Source organism: Colletotrichum orchidophilum (assembly GCF_001831195.1).
Source record: "Colletotrichum orchidophilum strain IMI 309357 chromosome Unknown Scaffold_21.1, whole genome shotgun sequence".
NCBI lineage: Eukaryota > Fungi > Ascomycota > Sordariomycetes > Glomerellales > Glomerellaceae > Colletotrichum > Colletotrichum orchidophilum.
Window position 1 is genome coordinate 184306 of NW_019172977.1, and position 20379 is coordinate 204684.

At 51.7% G+C, this 20379-nt stretch overlaps 7 protein-coding genes across 7 annotated transcripts; 5 read left to right on the plus strand and 2 right to left on the minus strand.

Annotated features, from left to right (window-relative positions):
- Positions 1-7170: 7170 nt before the first annotated feature.
- On the plus strand, positions 7171-7437 carry CORC01_03498 (uncharacterized protein; the record flags this gene model as incomplete). The annotated part of the gene is made up of 1 exon (XM_022615147.1): positions 7171-7437. A coding segment is annotated over one exon (267 nt), but the record flags the coding sequence as incomplete, so codon positions are not given.
- Positions 7438-7836: 399 nt separating this feature from the next.
- Positions 7837-8295, minus strand: CORC01_03499 (uncharacterized protein; the record flags this gene model as incomplete). Its single annotated transcript, XM_022615148.1, has 1 exon — positions 7837-8295. One exon carries the CDS (start codon positions 8293-8295, stop codon positions 7837-7839), a length of 459 nt encoding a protein of 152 aa, XP_022478326.1.
- Positions 8296-9220: 925 nt separating this feature from the next.
- On the plus strand, positions 9221-10210 carry CORC01_03500 (uncharacterized protein; the record flags this gene model as incomplete). Its single annotated transcript, XM_022615149.1, has 1 exon — positions 9221-10210. One exon carries the CDS (start codon positions 9221-9223, stop codon positions 10208-10210), a length of 990 nt encoding a protein of 329 aa, XP_022478327.1.
- A 2472-nt stretch (positions 10211-12682) lies between these two features.
- Positions 12683-13489, plus strand: CORC01_03501 (GDSL-like Lipase/Acylhydrolase; the record flags this gene model as incomplete). Its single annotated transcript, XM_022615150.1, has 1 exon — positions 12683-13489. One exon carries the CDS (start codon positions 12683-12685, stop codon positions 13487-13489), a length of 807 nt encoding a protein of 268 aa, XP_022478328.1.
- Positions 13490-14827: 1338 nt separating this feature from the next.
- CORC01_03502 (uncharacterized protein) lies at positions 14828-15262 on the minus strand (the record flags this gene model as incomplete). Its single annotated transcript, XM_022615151.1, has 1 exon — positions 14828-15262. One exon carries the CDS (start codon positions 15260-15262, stop codon positions 14828-14830), a length of 435 nt encoding a protein of 144 aa, XP_022478329.1.
- A 1357-nt stretch (positions 15263-16619) lies between these two features.
- On the plus strand, positions 16620-17307 carry CORC01_03503 (uncharacterized protein; the record flags this gene model as incomplete). Its single annotated transcript, XM_022615152.1, has 3 exons — positions 16620-16625; positions 16803-16927; positions 17007-17307. The coding sequence occupies 3 exons, from the start codon at positions 16620-16622 to the stop codon at positions 17305-17307; spliced, it is 432 nt and encodes a 143-aa protein (XP_022478330.1).
- A 1741-nt stretch (positions 17308-19048) lies between these two features.
- CORC01_03504 (uncharacterized protein) lies at positions 19049-19503 on the plus strand (the record flags this gene model as incomplete). Its single annotated transcript, XM_022615153.1, has 2 exons — positions 19049-19288; positions 19375-19503. The coding sequence occupies 2 exons, from the start codon at positions 19049-19051 to the stop codon at positions 19501-19503; spliced, it is 369 nt and encodes a 122-aa protein (XP_022478331.1).
- Between the last annotated feature and the right edge of the window lie 876 nt (positions 19504-20379).

Sequence of the window (20379 nt, forward strand, 5' to 3'; positions counted from 1 at the left end):
ATGGCACATGATTTGACATGGGGGAAAGGGGGGGGGGGTTTGTCTGTCTGATCTGTTGCTGTTGCAGTGATTGAGAATTTGAGATGGGAGCTGGACTAGGTACGCTAAGGATACATGGGGTCGTAGCGGGACAAGCAGGCGCTGGGGAATGCGGTACTGCTGTACTGCTGTCGGGGCAGTCTAAAGTCCAGAGTCCAGGCTCCAGACTCCATAGTAGAGAGACGGAGAGACGGAGAGAGGGGAGGGCGAGAGGGGAAAGGAAAAGTGGCATTGGACTGCTTTCGATCGCTAGACGATCTAGGAGGGTTTGATCGGGTTACGCTCTGGTGATCGATCTCGATGAGAAGGGACTGTGTGCTAGACCGACACCCGTGGAGCCAAGTATCGAGGTAGTCACTCTGCACTCGATCGAACGGACGGAAAGGGCTGCCCTCGCTTCTGGGTCTCTCTCCATTCCCCCCCCTCTCTTCTGACTGACTGACTGTTTCTGCCGGTCTCCTCGCTCTCCTCGTACCCTTCCTATTTTGGATTAGTGCCGGTTTCTTTGGAAAAAGGCAAGCACAGGACGGTGGTGTTGGCAGGGGTTGGGTTAGAGCAGTTGCCAGTGACAATGTAGCTTTGGGGAAGGCGCAGCTTATTTCTGCCTTCAACCATCCTCTCGCCTCTCCACATGCATTCTCTCTACGCTATGCTTGCTCTATACCTTACCTCTTCTATCCCCCGCCCTCTTACTGCCTTAGTCCAAAGAGACAGCCGTGTGCACTACGAAGGCAAGAGCATCAAATGTCTTGATGGCCGCAGGGCAGGTGCAGATGTAGCTGCATGGGGTGGAGCTTTGGCCTGAGTGGGCGATCCTAGGTAAGCCCGGGCTCTCACCTGTGCCACATCCCCACCCTAGTGCATCCAGTGCATCCAAATGCAACCGACAGGGCGGGAACAATCCCCGGGTCATTTGCTCCAGGCCCCATCCCGGTCGCGAACTGAGAGATAGTACCGGTAGTCCCATTTTGCAGCGACATTTTGGGCAGCTCCGCACCGATTCCTTTTGCTGCATCCCGTCTCAATAATGCTCAAGCTGTCACAGCTGTGTAAATGTTATCGTAAAAATTGGAACCTGGGACGAAATACGGTCCGTACTGGCAAGTTATCTTTCCAATCATACGGGAGGACTGTTAAGCTGTAGCTTGCATACAAAGAGGTGCCTGCAGAGAGAGGCAGGAGCTTCCAAACTCAAAACTCCTCCGTCTTTCCCCCAAATCCCATAATTCCATGCACCCTGCCCAGTCCTTCGTGTCTTGCCCTTGCTTGAATTCGCCATCGCAGCTGGAGGCATTGTGTACGTATTTTTCTTTTCCTATCCAATGCCACTGCACCTCAGCCATAGGGTAGGTTTCCCACCACCACCACCACTTGCAAGCGGAGTAAGCAGGCAACCACGTTGGCAGTCAGAGAAAAAGAGGGTGGGCGGGACCAAAGTGCTGCCTAGGTACCTACAGTAAGTACCTCAGAAGCTGGTACATATGGAAGTACCTTGGAAGCCTGAGAGTCGACAGAGACTGGGGGACCTAACGCGGCCTGCTGCAACCATCACCGACTGACAACTACAACCTTCCACGGTTGACAACCACGTCGCCCAACCAGCTCGCCTTCATGTCGTCCCCTTGATTTGCGCCTGTGTCTGCAGATGTGCTGTTTCCCTGAGGTCGCTGTGGCGGGCCCAGAGTTGTCGCTCGGACGGAACCTTTGGCTGCCAGCTCCCCAACTCGTCAAGCTCTGTTGTCATGCTAAGGTCTAAAAACGCTTAGCATTGCTGCAGCTCGCCGCCTCTCATGAGTGTCCTATCGAGGACATCGAGGACATCGTTTCATGTCCAACAGCTGCACTTCTGTCCGGTATGTCTTAGGTCCATCCCAAGAGTTGCCCACCTACTTGGCTGTATCAACAGGCCTCAGCCAACCCCATGTGAGTGATATCGCTCCTGTGAATGGCCCGCTCACTAATTGACGGATGCTCTCTGACATCTCGCAATTGATGGCCCGTCATCTCACTGCTGCGGGCTATTGAGCACCAGCCAAGCCAGCCTACCAGGCCGTCCCGCCCTCGCCAGCAACCCGAATTCCGCAAACATGTGCGAGCTTAAGACAAGAGAGGCAGGGCCCGGTCAATGTTCCACGAGCCCTGCGTGGGCTCTGCTCTGCATCCATGCACGTACGGAGCGTGGTGTGCGTGGGAGCGCATTGCCTCGAGACAAGGCACATCCACAACTTCGAGTTCTTTCACTACGGTACCCCGCTGACAGGCCACGTCCGTTGACCCTTGGCAATCTGGTACCTCGCTTCTCTCCTCTGATTTTCCAGCCAAGAGTGCACTCCGAGCCCACACCGCCAATAAGCCCAATGCAGTCGGGAGGCACAACAGCTTCGCTAGGAAGTGCTGGGAAACTCACTGGGGTTTGACAACCACCATACACAGCAATCGTCTTACGAGTTGCGACTATCCTATTCGTTACAGGCAATACCATGATGTCGCCACCATTGTTCTTATTGGCAAGACATGGCTGGTAGATAAGTCGATCCGAATGCGTTCCCCTGTGCCTGTGCTGGAGCTTACAAGCTGTGGCCAGTATCCATACTTGCTCTGGCGGTACGGATATAGCGCCCCGGGCTATTGATCCGAATGCCTCGACACTCGGTGCTAGAATCTATCCGCGTCCGCATTTCGGAAAGAAGAGTGGGTCCGGTGGCATGGGGGCGATAGCGATCATCGATCCCAAGGGTCCGATGCCGAGCACTAACGGTCCCAGCAAGACGGCGAGGAGAACTGACCCACTGCCACCCTCCGATACATTTGTCGCAATATTCTAGCACTACTCAAAGCAGGAAGCTCCTCCTCAGCTATAATGGCCTTATGGCCGGGCGAGCTCGGTGAGCCCTGGCAATACGACTTGCGCTGGTGGAGCTCTACCTTTAAACACCGAGAGAGCCGCCTGGCCTCAAACTGATGCCCTATACAAGCGGGAAATATTTGAGGAATCACTTTCTGAGAGGGCATTGCAAACTACACGATGATAAGCCAGCATACCTTCTCACATACTTAATCAAACGTGGCAGGCCAGCTGGGGTAGCACCGCCGTAATCTCTCCCACTTCTGTCTGCATCGAATAGCTTTGCGGTACGCTGAATTCGCAAGGCCGACCTTTTATGGAAGATGTACGACCAGGGCTTTGCCAACTGACGGGATGGCTGCACCCAAATTATATTCTGAGAACGTGGCATCTGCAGGTGCCTTAGCCGGCGGGAATTCGTGGCATAAGACTGTCTTAAATCCGACCAACAAGGGCCCGCTCAGTCTAATCCGAGGAAGCTGGGACGCGCACGCACCAGATTCTTCCATAGGGTCTAGACTCTCGTCGGCGGTACTCAAACTTTGCCATTAACCTACCTTTTGACAAGTCCTGCCTCACTGCTTCAGAAGTCCAGAGAGCGTAACACTCAACCATATGGCAAAGGCTATGGAAAACTACTTTCGCACTTATCAACCTCAGACCAAGTTGCCTTCTACGCGAGTGGTCTTATTGGATATCACATGTTTGACGGAGTTTTGGGCACCAAATTGCTTGTATACGTCTGGCAGAGCAGATCGCGAACTCTCCAGCCTTTCCAGCCGGGCCAACCCAGAGAGCCTGTTAGACAAGGCCCGTCAGTAGAGCAACGACGCCCAGTTGACCAAAGCATGCCAGTAAACTGCTTTTACCCCGCCGTCGCCGTGGCCAGCAGTAACGAGGATGTGAGGAAGGGTGGTTGCTTCTCTCCGAAGGTGCGATGTGCACTGCCCCCCACGCGTTGTTGGTTGCAACCTCAGCGGTTGGCTTCCAAATGGTTGGCCCGGTCAGACAAGTCTAACGACGCTACTCATCGCGTCAAGTAGCCGTATCCAAGGCGTCTACCAATCGTCCAATCTTGCGAACGTCAATCAAGTCCAGCAACAACGGCCAATTCCTATGGGTTTCTCCCGCCAGCCTGGAGTCGGCGTTGTGAGTTGCCTGGTTGCTTCCAGATATCTGAGAATTGACGTCACATCAATAAGAATTAGCCACTCAAAACACTCAGAGCGGACGGTACTCCGTACTGAGCTGAGAATAGCAGTCATTTTCTGTTTTTGGTGGATTCTGCTCGCCCGTGGGTTAGCTCTGGTTCAAGAGCTACGGCAGACGACAAAATTGAGACTTGCCATTAACGACTGGCGTTGCTCGACGTTAGGACGGAGCAATCTGTCCGCGCGCCACTAGCTCGCTCTTCTCGTTTGGTGCGTGAAACGAATACCTCGAGTTACCTCAGAATTATGGCAGACCCCTCGAGCGGGACGAACCTCTCTGAGACCAATCAACAGGCCATACTCCCCAGCCCGGCATCTCCATGCTTATCCTGAAGAGGATATCCTACGTAGGGGCACACGCACAACCACACCGGGCAGTACACCACTTTGATCGACCTTCTGCCACTGCGGGGCTGCGGGTAGGTAGTTCGTCGACCCGCGCACTACCGTACCGACCATGAGAAATGACATATCTTTGTCGTCAGACATTGAATTTCAGTTGATAGCGTCGCGCCGACCACCCATCTCACAGGGTTCTGTTTGCTGCAGGCTGCTTACAAGCCGTGCTAACCAACAAACCTTCTCTGTAGATATGCAGAAACTGTCGTTGCTACACCTCGAAAGATCACGGAAATCCCATTGGCCGCCGTAAACTGAAGCAAACACTGCCTAGCACACAATCACACAGCCCATGAAGAAGGCATCAAACCAGAGCCCTTCCCCATTTCTCCAACTTTTCCAGTGGCATGTGGCGAAATAACGAGAGACACTCGACTTCGTCTCATCTGTCTGCCACAGCCGTGCACGCCCAGCGAGGTATCGCCCTTTTTGAGCGTACGATACGCAGGGGGCAAACGAGATTGCCGGACACTCACACATTCCGCAAATTCCCATTGTCTGAGGCATGGTATTCTGCTTCCCCCCCTCCCCCGGGCTGTAAGCCTGCAACGAGTTCCTCTCCTTCACCATGATGCGTGCGCCATCATGTTGGGAACTATCTGAATATTCGTGCATCTTCGCCTACCTCAGATCCGGCACGTCAAAGAAATCTCAATGTAATGGTGGTCCGAAAGAGATCATGATCATTCATCTCAGCAAGTACTCGGAACTCGCCCTGGGGCGGACTCTGTACGATCCTGCAAGTGTTTTGTCCCAACGCGCAACAGAGTATTGATGGAGTCCACACCGACGTCTGAGATGAAAGCTCCTGTCGATTCTCATTTCTAGATAAGCGAGAGATCGCGCGCTGACATCTCATGTCTGGAGCCGTGATGGCCAATCGACAATTTCGCCTCCTACCCCGGATCCTGAGCTCATAATTTTGATTCCAAATTCCCCTTGCTCCTCTTTGTGTGTCAGCGTAAATCAGAAACGGCCACCGACGCCGTTGGAGACGCCCCGCCTATGGTCTCCGGCCGGGCAAGGGCTGGAGGCCGTGGAGGCCAAAGCCAGTCGATCAGGCGATCGATGATAGACGTCGGCAGATGGCACTGGCTGGGCACGCACGCCTTGGGGTGGTTTGGAGATTCTTAAACAGCGGGGGGTGGGCGCCACGTTCCTGAACCCTGACGTAAAGTCTCGCGGGTCGGTTGGAGGCTGGATGCGAGGGGCGGGCACCAAGAACGCCCACGGATACAATTCACTGGGAATGCAAATGCAGATGCATATTACAGAGACGTCGGAACAGCGCTGCGATTTCCATGGGAAGATGCCGGGGGCGGTACTGACAAGAGAACCCTAGAGACCGGCACAATTAATATTGCTCAAGAATTTGAGCCTTTCGTGGAGATATAATATGAGGTCGGCCAGCGAGTTGTATTTGCAACAATTCGCCGTCGCCCAAAGACTCTATCTGTGCATTAACGTTACGCCGGTCGCAGCCAGTGATCCGACAATGCACAACACATCTCACATCTCGATCATTTACCACGTGGTTTGCAACTCGATACATAGACTGTTACGAAGACAACTGCTCAGTCGTAGCTTTCCTGATGCTCTGAACAGTCTAGAGAGCGTCTGGACCCCCGACCGCAGAATATCAGAAATGGTGATCGCGATCTCTGGATGCGCTATCACACTAGAGCTTCCTCTCTAGGCTGGCTTCGGGCGGCTTGTGGCACCATCCAACGCACCGAGTGCGACGGGGTCCTTAACCGACAGGCTGGCTCTGCCGCTAGTGCTCGAAAAGATCAAGGAAGCTTGCACAACAGCTCAGAAATCTTGAGGATGGCCGATAACTGCCTGCGCAAAAGTCGTTCCAGCTTCTCTCTTTGGCATGCCGGGCTGCCCCAACCACACCAGCCTGGCAGCCTGGGATAGGAACCCAGCGTTCCAGACGCTCGCGCAATTATTTGCCAGCCACTGCTCTGACCCCTGTCATTAGGGAGACACTGCGTACTCAAACTAGAGACATCGTGCCATTTTCAACAATCCGGCCAGAGTGGTCCGGGTTGCTTATGCTCCATCCATCTGCCAATAGTCAGTGCCAACTGAGAATCCCGAATTTACGGAACGCTGGAAGAGTGACCTGCTTATGGTGCACTACGTGCGCAAGCAGCCAAGGAGCTGGCAGTATGGTTTACTTATTGTCCTACCAGCTTGCCAGTCAACATAGGGTCCTGCGGAGTCATCGGGATGCCGGGACAAGTTGGTGTCGTGCCTAGACTTGCGTACTGATATCCCACCTTGCTGCTGGATAGCTCAAAGCCAAGATGCTTCCAGGATACGGATATTGCCCCTAAATACTGGTCAAGCCCCCTTGGAACGCATACGGCGTGGTTCACCCGCTTTCAAACATATCAGCAATCTTATGGCCAAATTTCATTCTCTGCAAGTTTCAAACCCCCAATTGAGTGATGGTGCAGGAGACATCAACTCTACGGCCCCGTGTCACAATCGACCCGCTCTAATGTGGTCCTAGGTCTTCATCTCTCTCACTTTGTGCTGCCGCTCTGCGGCGCTCTGCGGAATCCGCAGACTAAGATGAGGCGAGCACGCACGGCCGAGGGTGAGCCTTGAGCCGTTCCGCCCCGATTGCCAAAGAAACTCGCGAGAATCGGGTGGCAGTGCCCAGGAAGGGTCGCTCTGGATCCCTGTTTCCGATTCACGCGACATGTTCGTCGATCGGACGGTGGGCCCCGGATATCGCGATCCCCTCAAGTTCTGCAGGGCAGTCCGCATCGTGGCATGATCAAAAACAGGCTCCCCGGCCCCACGAACTGGTCCCTTTGTTGGACCGATCGAAGCAGCCAACGTGCCATCGGAACATTCACAACCCCGATTCCAACGTTCTGGGTCGTAGCCCAGCTGCTCTCTCCTGGATCGGGAGCAACGATTAATTAATCTAGCCGCCGAACCCACCCCCCACCTGGCTTCAGCCCTGCATCGACCAGACGAACGACTAAGCGTCTACGGAAGCTCCGATTTCACAGAAAACTGTCACCTACGGTGCGCATCGTCGTTTCCTGGCATTGCTATTTCAATGCGCTGCCACTAATTGTCACCGCTTGGCGTCGCACCAACGACGGTCCATCCTGCAGCGGGAGTTCATCTCTCTCCGTCGCAGTAGTTCGGGACGGACAAGGGTAATGTGGCATACCATGATTCAGGACACCGATTGGGTCGGATACCTCGATGCGACGGTATGGATCGCGCGTTGCGGCGTTGCCGCACATTTTCTTCACCATCCCTAATATTTTATTTGAGATGAAATGTCTTCAGATCGTTATCTCCGGACGCTCGTTACAGGACTCTCTCCCAGGCTCGATCATTAACGCCATCCGCTTCATAGTCGAAGCCAAATCCTGGTGCAAGCGCAAGCAGGAAGGAGAAGCCATAGTCTAAGCGCATAGGCGTAGCACAGTCGGCGGCAGCTAAGCGATCGGTCACACGGATCTCACGATGTCCTCGTTGTTGGACGATGCTGGACGATGCTGGACGATGCTGGACGATGCTGGACGATGCTTTATTTCGTTTCAAAGATTTTTGATCGCTATAGAAAGCAGCAAGGACTACTTTTGAATCCAAGCGTGACGAAGGGGTGACGAAGAGATGACGAGACTTAGCCACGACGGGCAATGCGCGCGATGAACTCCGTTGAGTTGGCAACTGGCGCTGACACGCTATCAGTGCAACAGACGCCACGACCAAAAGTGGTAGACGTCCGGATTGTCGAGTGTTTTGGCTATTGAAACTATCCATTAAAGTGGAGGTTATCGTCGACGTTTGGTTTGAGCATGTACGCCTAGGGAAATCATTTGGGATCATCTCAAGTCGGTGGGCGATGGACGTTTGTTTGGGCCGACGTCTCCAAAGTCTGTTAAGGCTCAAAAATCAGTCTCTCAAGTGAGGGCATCGTCGTCTCCTAAATTGGTTGCTGTCGGAGGAAACCCCTTCTCGCGATGGTTGCTCAGCGATCCCTCTCTTGGGGTTCCGTGCTTATCGTGATGAATTACCAATCTAGAAAGATTTTCCCGATCAGCTCGCGCTTTACCTTCACACTGAACCCTCGAGACCAGGGTATCTGCAAGGACCACAACTAGTGTGCGAGGTTGCGATTCCTTTCTCGCGAGCCGAGTCGAGTGAACCTCGAAGCTTCGAAAAGCGAGTTGGGAGCGAAGGAGCGCTCGTCCGTTGCGTCGGCCGTGATTATCAAGCTGCAAAGGATGAAAATAGGCGAGATGTTGCCAGAGTCGGACAGATGCTACCGCACTGGTGGATTTCGGACAATTTACAGAAAAGAGGCTACGTCGAGACGGTCTCTGGCGGCGTTCGAAGAGGTGATCCTTTCGACCGGAATGCAAAACTCCGTGGAATTCCTCACGGCGTGATGTCGCGTAATAGCGAGTTTCTATGGGCAAGGACTAGGTACTCACAGCACCAAGACGAAAAGTCGAAGACACCTTGGAAACCATCCCCCCCCCCCTCCTTTCGGTAATGCGGGCAGGTAGCCGTTGCAACCCACGGCTTCGGAGATCCCGACCCTCGTCTGGCGGATAAAAGGAACACGCCTTCCGTGTCGCAGTCACTGAATCATGTTGCACGTCGCGATCCAAAGGCCATTCTCGGGAACCTTATTATCAAGAAGGGCTTTGATCACCTCATCACGATAGCAACCCCCGCAAACATGACACTACGATTCGACCCGCAGTACCAGGCCGCCATCACCGCCAGAGACGGCGAAGGCGGCTCCGCTGCCCCAGCACCCTTCGCAAACGTCTTTGAGCTCCGCGCCGTCTCCGAGCCCATGCTGCGTACCGTCTTCCGCGCGCAGCCGACGCCAGAGAACATCCTCGACACCAGGATCTCGTTTGCCTCGCACGACGGACAGGAGGTCGGGCTGTACCGCTTCGCGACGCGGGAGATGATTGACAGTCCTGAACTTTTGGCCGCCGTGGTGTACGTCCACGGCGGCGGGATGGTCTCGTGCGACGTGGACATTTTCAGCCCGCAGATCAGGCGGTTCGTAGAGATGGCGGGGATGCCGTTTTTTGCGGTGGACTATAGGCTCGCGCCTGAGTTTCCGGACGGTCTTGGTGCCGAGGACGTGTATCACGGGCTCAAGTACCTGTCAGAGAACGCGGCGGATTGGAATGTTGATAAGGCTAGGATCGTCATCATGGGCGACTCGGGCGGCGGCGGGGTGGCGGCTGGCGCGACGTTGATGGCGAGGGACCGCGGGTTGAATCCGCCTTTGAGGAAGCAGGTGCTCGTGTACCCGATGCTCGACGACCGGACTTGCGTACGCGAGGACGCTGCCATCTATCCCTTTTTGATGTGGAAGGCCAACGATAACCTGCTCGCGTGGCGTGCTGTGCTCGGTGACAAGGCCGGGGACCCGCGCCCGCGGGCCGAGGTCGGAATCTCGTTGTATGCTGCGCCGGGGAGGGCCGAGGTGGCGGACTTGAGGGGTCTGCCGAGCACGTATGTCGACGTGGGTGGATTGGATCTGTTCCGGGACGAGTGTGCCGAGTACGTGAGGAAGCTTTGTGCGGCGGATGTGGAGGTTGAGTTTCATTTGTGGCCTGGGTTGCCGCATGGGTTTGAGAGCGCGCCCGAGATTGGCTGGGTGAAGAGGGCTTTGGAGGCGAGGAACGATGCTTTGAGGAGGGTTTGATGGAGGTCCCGAGTTTGTTTAGTTGTGAAACTTGGGGACCGGGAGCGGGAGGAGCGGAGGGGAGAAGGGATGAAGTGGTTGGATGGGGTAGCGGAGAATCGGAAGCAACGTGACTGATGTGGTTGTGAAGAAGTTTCAAGCTTAGTCGCAAGATGCTCTGGAGTGACTTTGCCCGTCTTGTCTGTTCAGGCACTTGAGCCACTCCCAGATCGAGGCCGAGATGCGTATCCTTTGCAGTCGTGTAGTGGGATGTTTTTTCCCCATAGTCTGATATCGGAAAAGTGAGACGCAAGTCAGATGAATGCCGTGTCGTGTTGAAAACGCAAGGGATCAGCCTTCAAAATCCAAATCACGCTCCATTGCTTCACGTCACTGGAACCTAAAGATACGAGAGAAATCGTGCGGCTCCTTCAGCGACGCTGGTCGTGACCCGTTCACCCTGGCGAATACCCAGACGCTTCTGGTAAGCGTTGCAATTGTGCTTAGGAAGGGCTTGATAAACGTTCCCTGCGTTTGAATCGACGCATCTTTCTCGACTCATCTCAGGGTTGATCTCCATAACCTTTACTCTCTTTAGCGTCGTGGGAAATGTGACAGTAAGAGATGCCAGATGTAGTAGAAGGCAAGGAGGCCAATTGGTTGTGAGACTAGTTTACTGAACCATGCAATAGTCTATATGGCGTATTGATACCGGGGCGGTGGCAGTGGCAGCGACTTGAGGAAGCGGCTTGATCCTACATCTCTCGAAGGTGTCTTGGCCGAGTGAAGTGAATTGAAGCGTTGTGGCTTGATATGACCTGGTGATAACGTAACTTTGGAAGGCCGTGACCGTTACAGGGATATCCAAACGGGTCTGGTTGTATCCGTGGATTTGTGTTGCTGAGATGGATAAGGGAATCCGGATGTCGCTGTAAGAAATTCCAGATTAGCAGACGAATTTATTCCATGTTGCAGTATACTATATCTTCATACGTACAACTAGCCCGCTTCATGAGTGGGCTTGTGATATCTTGAGATAGGCCAAACTGTTCCAGGAGTCACGTCTGCTGTGACGATACAGGTTCTGAAGTAGATTGTAACACAGGAATGCCTCCTTGGCTACGAGTGAATTAAGTTATACGAAACTCAAAATGAATGTTTTTCCTAATTTCAAATGAGAATGATGGAGGCGTATCCTGGTTGTTGACGAGACTGAAGCTGGGTGGATTATCGGATTATTAGAATTTATTTGTGTCGCGAAAACGACGCCGTTAATTGCGGGCAGAAATTAACGCCATATGCACCCTTGTGACAATTTGCTTACTAGCGAGACTTTCTGTGGTTGTGGTTATAAACCTCAGAAATATGTACTTCATATACAGCGGAGGGTGATGTTGTAAGATTCATTCTTACAACAACAACATCAAGATTACAAGGGGAGTACTATTACTGAGGTACACATACTCTGATAAAAAGGTTGCTTCTTAGACTTATTTGGACTGAGAGCTGCATGGAACATCTGAAAGGCGTTGGTTGAACGACCGGATCTCCACGGCTTAACCAACCAACCTTCATTAACACTAATCAGCCAGCTATTTTAACGTTCTGCCATTACCCTATGCCCACACAACTCTGAACTTGAAGTCAAGAGAGGACCTTACTAGAAGCAGCAGTATCTCGCCCAGGAATTATGGCGGCCGCAAGCCAGTTGACGTGATTGTCAAGTGTCTCGCACCAAATATCAGCCGAACAACTGCAAGTTCATCCCAACTCGGAGCCAATTTCAGTCAAGGATCGGCAGTTCCCCGCAGTCCTTTAGGCGGACCATTGACATTCGTCCAGCGCGGCCGTCCAAGAGGGAAGGTGCCTGGTCTACCGGGTGCCGATGCAACGGGCCAAGCCGCTAGGGCGCACGTGGGCAGCCACTGGAAGACTCGGGCAAGGGCCCAGGAGAAATAAACTCATGAACCCCGGGCTCCCTCGCTAACAAAGACGCATACTATAGTACTTGCCTCAAACACTGGACGGGTTTCTTAATCGATGGAATCCCTCCAACAGAGAGCAGAGGGGGCCCCTTGCCATTTGGTCCATTCCAAACCGGTGGTGGTTAGTCTCAAGTAAAGCTGAGCTGACAAGCCTCAAACTTTCCTATGTCGCATCGGCACAACTACGCATAAAATTGACTAATTACCTTATTTAGTCCGTCTTGCAGGTATCCCGACTGGCGGAACAATAACTTTTACTTCTCTTGGCAGGTATAAATAGTACGAACTTGTGAGTCTCGGCCGAGCGGAGTGGACCCTTGACTACCACTGCCGTTCAAGCTCATCACCGGTCAGAAAGACGCTGAGAAGACTTGGATCCAAGTTCCCATAAGTAGAGCGTGGTTGTCCCGGTTCCTCACGGATATGGACTTCTATGCCTCAGCCTCCCTGCCTTTGCCGTCTTGTTTTGCTTCTTAGGGTACCTCTCAGTACATCGCCATCATACACCATGAAGTTCACTTCTCTTCTAGCCTCCTTGGCGCTGAGCGCCTTCACCTCTGCCGCACCCGCTGCGTCTCCCGAGCCTGCCGACCTCGCGGCTCGCGCCCCTACCCTCTACCTCTGCGGTGACAGCACCATGGCGAGGAGCAGCGACTCCCAGATGGACGGCTGGGGCCAGTACGTCTCCAAATACCTCAACATCGCCGTCGTCAACCGCGCCATCGGCGGCCGCTCATCCCGTTCTTTTTGGAACGAGGGCCGCTTCCAAAACGTCGCCGACGAGGTCAAGGCCGGCGACATCGTCGTCATCGAGTTCGGCCACAACGACGTCGGCTCCCCTCGCTCCAACGACAACGGCCGATCCGTCTGCGGCGGCGAGGGCACCGAGACCTGCATCTCCGACAAGACGGGCGAGACCGTCTACACCTACGTCTTTTACGTTATCCAAGCCGCCAAGCTTATGACGGCCAAGGGTGCCACCGTCATCCTGAGCTCGCAGACGCCAAAGAACCAGTGGGCCACGGATACCTGGGTCGGCACCCCGCCACGGTTCGTCGCCTTGCAGAAAAAGGCCGCCGCGGCAATCAGCGACCCGGCCGTCACCTTTGTCGACCACCACCAGGCCGTCAGCAATATGTACCTCAAGCTGGGATCGTCGGCCGTCAAGGCCCTGTACATCAAAGATAATACACACACCAGCGCCGCTGGTGCCGACCTCAGCTCCCAGGCTTTCGTCCAGGCCATCTACCAGAAGATGAACGGCACGACCAGCCTTGCTGCTCACGTCAAGACGCCCATTAAAACTGTCTACTAATTTACATATTGAGTTCACATGCGAGGAGGATAAGGGGAGGTAAATGTCGCCGTCTTGTCGAAAAGCTTGGTCTCTGATGACTTATACGTCACGGGATTCACTGTATATTTTTCGAAGGAAATAGCCAAATGCTCTGTATTTAAGCCATAGAAAACGTATATACTCAACAGATTTTTATATTTTTTAAGTCCACTGCATTGAGTGTATCGCGCTTTTCCCAGTCGACGCCGCAAGGCCTGAAACTTCTGTTCTTTGCCGAGAAACTGCAGCTATTGATTGCATTGAACATGATCACGTGTCAACTACTACCTGAACTGGGAACATGCCAAAGTGCCAAAGGGTGAAAGAAAGACCAATCAAATCGAATAGTGTAGTACTTAGCACAAGCCATCATTACTTAAGTATCTATCATGTAATAAAAACAAAAGCCATGATGAAATAAAGCCCGAAAAAAATTACAGAAAGGACTCGAACTCATGACCTTCAAAAACAGAAGGCCACCGGGGGTCCAGCTCATGGCGTGAAGGGTATAAGGGTGGGCAGCCTTAACTACTGCGCCAGGAGGTGTCCTCATCCGATGGTGAAAGATTCGGCAGAGAACTGTACTATAGATCATAGCCTGTAACAGTTTTGGCTCCTTCCTCAAGATGCTATTTAGGTCAGTAGGTACGTAGGTACGTAGAAGTGAGAGCCTCAGCGCTACGCCGAACACAACAATAATATCTTTCTTAGTCAAGTTGGCGTAATGCGTCTTTAGATCTCAAATTCGTTACTTGCGTTGGCCACCGGTAAAAGAATTGAGGTTTGAAGCTATATCTCACATTAAACTTGTAAATAATCATAAGGCTTTAGGAAGGATCATACGCAGCTGGAGGCAGTGGTGAACGTTTCTTATTTGGGCTATGCGTGCAATTTATTTCATCTCGACTCCTTCATTTCCCATCACCGACTCTCTCTCGTTACTCCCGGGGGCATTGATCCCCTTCCACCAATCTGAGGAAACAGTCGACTGCCCGATTCTCATGGGTCTTTCATGACTGTCGACTGCTTTTGTTCTATTCACCTCAAAGTCTCGCAATGCATTATTCATACGGCCTCTATTGTTAATGAAAGGCTACTATGCGGTGGAGGATCCGAAGTCGAGGGCAGTTTGTAGTGAGCCCGACAGTGTTCCGAACATTAGTAGATATGGTTCTGGAATAAGGGTCTTTGTCCGGGCTCCAAGGTTGAACATTATCCAGCTGCCTCCAAAATATGCAAGGCGGTGAGGTGAGGTAGCTCATATTGGCTGTGATGGTGTTGGGACTTTTGGCGAGGCGGCTCGCAGAAGCGGATCCTTCAACAACATTGACGTTCTTTGTATCTTGCCTCACGAAAGGGGGCAAATTTGACGTACTTGAACATTCGATACATGACCGCTGTCCACAATATCCAAGCTGCCACAAAGATTGCCAACCAGAAGATACCGTGCGCATCGAGCCACATTAGTTCGTTATCAATAACCCACGAACTCTGATAGTGATCCACAATGTTCCAGTGGAGGGCGAAGTTGAAGTGTACTATCGCGATGATGGCCCAAACTGTGATGAAGCCCATCGCCATGCTGAGACAAATGATGGTCGTTTTCGAGATGGCCTTGCGGGGAGTATTCGTTGCCGACTCGTTAATGATGAAATTCCAGTTGCTTTTGTCGATGTAAGATCGAAAGCCATTTCCACCGCCGAATGGGTAAGACTCGGCAGGCGGCTTGTTGCTGGTCATGAATGTAGTCATTATGATGAATATGCCGTGGTTAGGGTAGGATTGATAATGATACAAGGACTCGTCATAAAGTGGTTCAAGACGGATCTTTATTTTGAAATGCTAGCGGTACAGGGAGGCGCTGCGAAGCTGTAGACATCGAATGACTTCTTGAAGGTCAACGAGGGCGGAACCAGCAGGTGGAGTAGAGGGACGTTGCTGGTGCAACGTATCTCCGGAAGAAAAAAAGTGTTGAAAGTAGGGCTAGATCATTCGCGGGTCACCTTTTTGTCTGGAACCTCTAGAAAGTTTGTCACTCCCGTAGTAGTATTTTGAGTTGCAAGAGCGAATCCCATTCATCTGCCCCCTTCCCCTTTTCCTTGGATCCAGTTTCCCCAGCCATGCTAAACCCATTAGTACCAAAAAGCTTCAGGGAGAGGAGAAAAAATTAGATCCGAAACTATGGCTCAATAAACAAGGTGGCACACGCTCGGCGAAGCTCTTCAGCATCAAAGATGAAGAGAAAACATATGGCAGGAGATGCATTCTTACCAGTCAGTTGAATCAAGAATTCGAAGTGTCATGAACCTAGGTACAAAGACCCTTAAATGACCATGACTTCTCATAGAACTAGGATGCCAGCGGATCATTGCTCCTTGGAATCCATTGACAATAATTATGATTTGACATTAGGGCAAGGACATGGAAACACGAACCACTAACCGTTGGTCAAAGTTGTCACATCACCTATTTCAGTAAATTGAAGCTATCTGCATAGCTGCGAGCTTTCCCTTTCATACCATTCGATTGCCCCTAGACTTTTTCAAAATTGAATGTCGAAAAAGCCCTATAATACTAAACATGCATTTGTCAGAGTTACATGCTCGACGTTGAGGTGGTTGAGACCACGCCATCCGGCTTAAGTCCTCCGGATGTCCCTCAGCTCCACCTCTGCGCCGGACATTTTCACCCGTGGCACCGTTTTCGTACATCACCTTCCCGGCGCAAGCTCTCTGGTGGGCGAGTTCGTATCAAAACCAGGTCTAGATTGGCCGGCAATTCTGACGCTGCTGATATTGGATTTGACTTGAAAGCCTCCCCAGCTGCAAGAGCCTCAGGCGTATACTTGGTGGTCGGTGTACTCTGGTGAAAGGCTGCCTTGATGTTGTCTGCAGCAGTAGCCAAAGAGCTTCCTCCTCGCCCGACCATTGGCTGGGTTTCAGCACGTATGCCTTTTTTCTCGACTTCTGCGGCGCTCAAGTTAGTTCGAGCAATAAACCAGGAATGACAGGCCCAAACTGACGACCTTATTTTATGAGGTCCAATCTTTGATGCTTATGACGTGAGATTTCTGGTGATACCTGGATGCGTAGGCATTGTGGCGTCACTGATGCTAGTGAGTCTCTGCAAATGTATGTATGTACAAGTTCTTATTTCACTGAAAGCCTGAAAGTTGAATGTTCGTTCCTCGCTAGAGTCCTACTATTTCTTGCTCACCTTTGGCATCCTTGGCGGCGTGTCGGTTTCGCTCCTCTTTAACCCCAGCATCGCCTCAGTCGAGCACTGGTTCTAGGGGCGCCGTGCTCTTACTACCAGGATAACCTGCACGGCCGGAGGTATTGGCGGCGTCGCCTTCCCTCTGATCATTCTTTGCCTGGCCTCTCAGGTGGGCTTCCCAAGGGCCATCAGGACGATTGGGTTTGTTTGTGCTGTTGCGTCTGTTTTGGCATGCGCGCTCTTGAAGAAAAGATTTCCGTGCACCAAACAAGAAATCCAGCGCGGCAATCGACCTCAAGGCGTTGAGAGAGGCAAAATTCGGTCTCGCCACATTGGCCGTAATCCTGATCGAGTTCGCCGTCTTCATACCTTACGCCTACATATGCTCGTACGCTATACATGAGGGCATCGACCTCCAGAAATCCCCAGTACTGAGTGCTCTGCTCAACGCCGGCGCTATCCCAGGCCGGGCCCTTCCGCGTTACGTCGCAGACCGGTTTGGCCCCTTCAACTTCATGTACACCGCCGCCTTGGTATTTTCGACATTCATCTTGGCGCTTTGGATGACAGTCCATGGATGAGAGGCTACCACAACTGCTTTTGCGGTTCTGTTGAGCTTTGGTCCGCAGCTGCCATCAGCTTGACGCCTGTCTGCGTTGGGCAGGTATGTAGAATCGAAGACCATGGGGAAAGAAGCGGCACAGCGTTCTTTGTTTCTAGTTTTGGTGCCCTCGTGGGCTTGCCGTTCGCTGGGGCCATTCTGCAATGGTCTGGTGGCACTTGTGATAGCCTCATACTTTTCGCGGGTGGTCTGTACATCTTGGCATTTTGCGCTTTTGCTACTGCAAGAGGTGTAGCTGGTGGATGGACTCCAAAGAACTTTCTTTTAGACTTGAATGTAAGTCAATACGAGGCCTACTAATGTGAGTTAATTAGGGCAAAGATGTCGACGGCCATGTAGAAAGATCCTTTGGACCATAGCAAGGTGTTGTGAATTGCTCACACGAGACCAGAATGAACTATTATTTCCATATTGATACAGATGAAAAACACCCAATCGTCATAACAAGCTATGCTGTTGTTCATATTAGTATGAGGATGCTCTCTCATGTCAGATTTGCGTCAGGTAGAGTGGGAGTCTGGGGAACAGAAACGAGCTTCAGTCAGTAATGGTCACACCAGAGTTTGCAAACACTGGTTGAAAGGTATGGAGACAGTGTGCGCCAAACTCGTAGAGGGATCTTCCCTTCAAATAAAAGGTAAAGATAATCTTGCTTCGGAGCTTACGGTGCTTAGCAAAAAGTTCAAGAGAGTCACTTTCATTAAGCCAAACTCAATGCGTGGCCATGTCGGCGGTAGGGCGACAGCCTTGTGACGATGGAATGTTCCAGTTTATATTGAAGAACTCAAGCCTTAGTACCAGACGCCATAGAAAGTTGTCGACTGACTGAATTGATTAATAGCCGATTCTTTGTCGAATAAAATATCTCTACCTGATGAATTTCCTTCTTCAATTTGTCATTTGCCTAAGACGCATCCCACTGGCATAAATCTGCGAGGGTGACGCGTTTTACATTAGGTTGAGGGCTTTTATTGCGAATAAGAAATGTGCCTCAAATGCAAACCCTATCATGAACTGTGTCCTCCTCGAAAAAGGCTATTATTGGCGATGCTAACCCACCCGAGGCGTCATCTCGAAGTGCCGGTTCAGAAAAGTCGACGTCGGCAACCGAACCGAGCTTACAAAGCCATTACTCATTACTATTAACACCAAACGCTCGTTAAGAACTCTAAGACAATAGCTTACCTTAAAATACACCACCTGACAGCGGCCACCTCCGTATCTTCCGATGAACCGGGCCACGCTCAGCTTACAGCTGTTAACCTAGAACCCCGCGAACCTTCCATGCGAGATGCGGCAGTGAAAGATAGTTTGACGCCGATATTACATGCGCGCGGCTGTGTCATCTTGCCTTGCCATTAGCTGTCGCGCATTTGGAAGACGGACGTCAACTGAAGGTTCATGGCCGGCATGCTTGCCTTGCAAGGGGTTGTTGCAGACTAATCGGAAATTGCGTTGTTAACTCAACTTCAATGATGATGGGTAGTTCAAAATTTAGATTTCTCGAGTATAAGTAACACCCTCTCGGTCCACCTCCCACAACATTCCTCGTCGTTCCTCACACAACACTCAAACAGCTCTACACAACAAAGACAATCGCTTTTCTACAGTCTTTGCATTCAATTTTTACATCGCCACTGCATCTCTATCCTTCCTATACCCACACTCGGCTTGCATCTTTAGAGCCCTAAACCGACAACATGCACGCCCCCACCGTTCTCATTCTCGCCCTTGGCGCCTTCGCCTCCGCCCAAAAGTTCATAGACTTCCCCAACAGCTTGAAGTGCCAGACGGACGGAGCCGGCAAAGAATTTGCCAACATTACAAAGATAGATGCCCAGGATGCTGTAAAAGGCCCCAACGGAAATGTGATTAACAACTCTGCCGCCGACGCCGCCTCTGGTAAATGCGTCAAACTCTCTGGTGTTCCTTTTTACGCAGTAAGTTCCTCTGCGTTCGATCTTGAGATCATTCCCGCCCCTCAAAGGCTAGAACTTCCTACGTGCTGACCAAAATCTTTTCGCAGGGCAGCGTGCCTGGTAAGGGAAGCATCTACTTTGCTTACGACAAGGCACAGGATACATACTACTTCTGCTCGGCACAAGGAGCTGTGGATAATAAGTCAGGTTATCCTGCTTCATGCACGGAGAATTAGGCAAGCCTGTGACAGAATTGTATATAAAGCAAGTATTGCCAATTTTCATGCCGTTGAATTCGGTTGAATGTGCGTGTTGATGAGTATTGAAGGCATCGGCTAAAAGCGTATAAGAACTGTGCTAGCTGATTGCTTGAGAAATGTCGCTCGTCCTCAATGACGCCTCCAGTTCCTGCTTTCCTGAACTTGCGTTCAAGGGACCGCTATTTTCGGGCTTTGTGTTCAATCTGCTTCTCATGTTGGATGATATTCTATTTTCTGGTACTTCAAGTGTACTAACCCCCAGTCTTAGAGGTAGGGTAGGCTGGAGAGCTTGTCTCTTGACCGTTATAGGTGATGTCATAAGCAGTTCGCAGATGACAGCAAAGTACCAGTGCAACATGGAAGCCCTATCAAAAACATAAGTACTGTATAATTATACACCGACCTTGACAATCCACAGAAGCACCTGGTCCAGTGACGTCACTTGCAGGGGCTACTCAATCGAACCCAGGACGATCTGCCGGCCAGATGGGTCGATTGCAGCTAATGCGAGATTGTATGCCCTTGCCTAGACCTTGAATATGCCCATTCCAATAGGTACCCGACCCGCGCGGGTGCACGCCTATTGGGGTTCTCGACAAAACCTTGCATTTTTCATGATGGGTCTGTCTACACAGCAAGGTGGCAACCGATGATGAACCGACGGAGATAATTAGTGACCCTCAAACTTTGCAAGCAACTCCATGTGAAGCTATTTTCCCCCGGCTTTATTGGCTTTGGGGATCAACCTATATGAAAGCTTTCAAGGTAAATCACACAATTCAATGTACACACAAGACAGCAACACGGTAGCAACTCCACATACACAATAAGTTGATGCCGAAGTACGAAGGT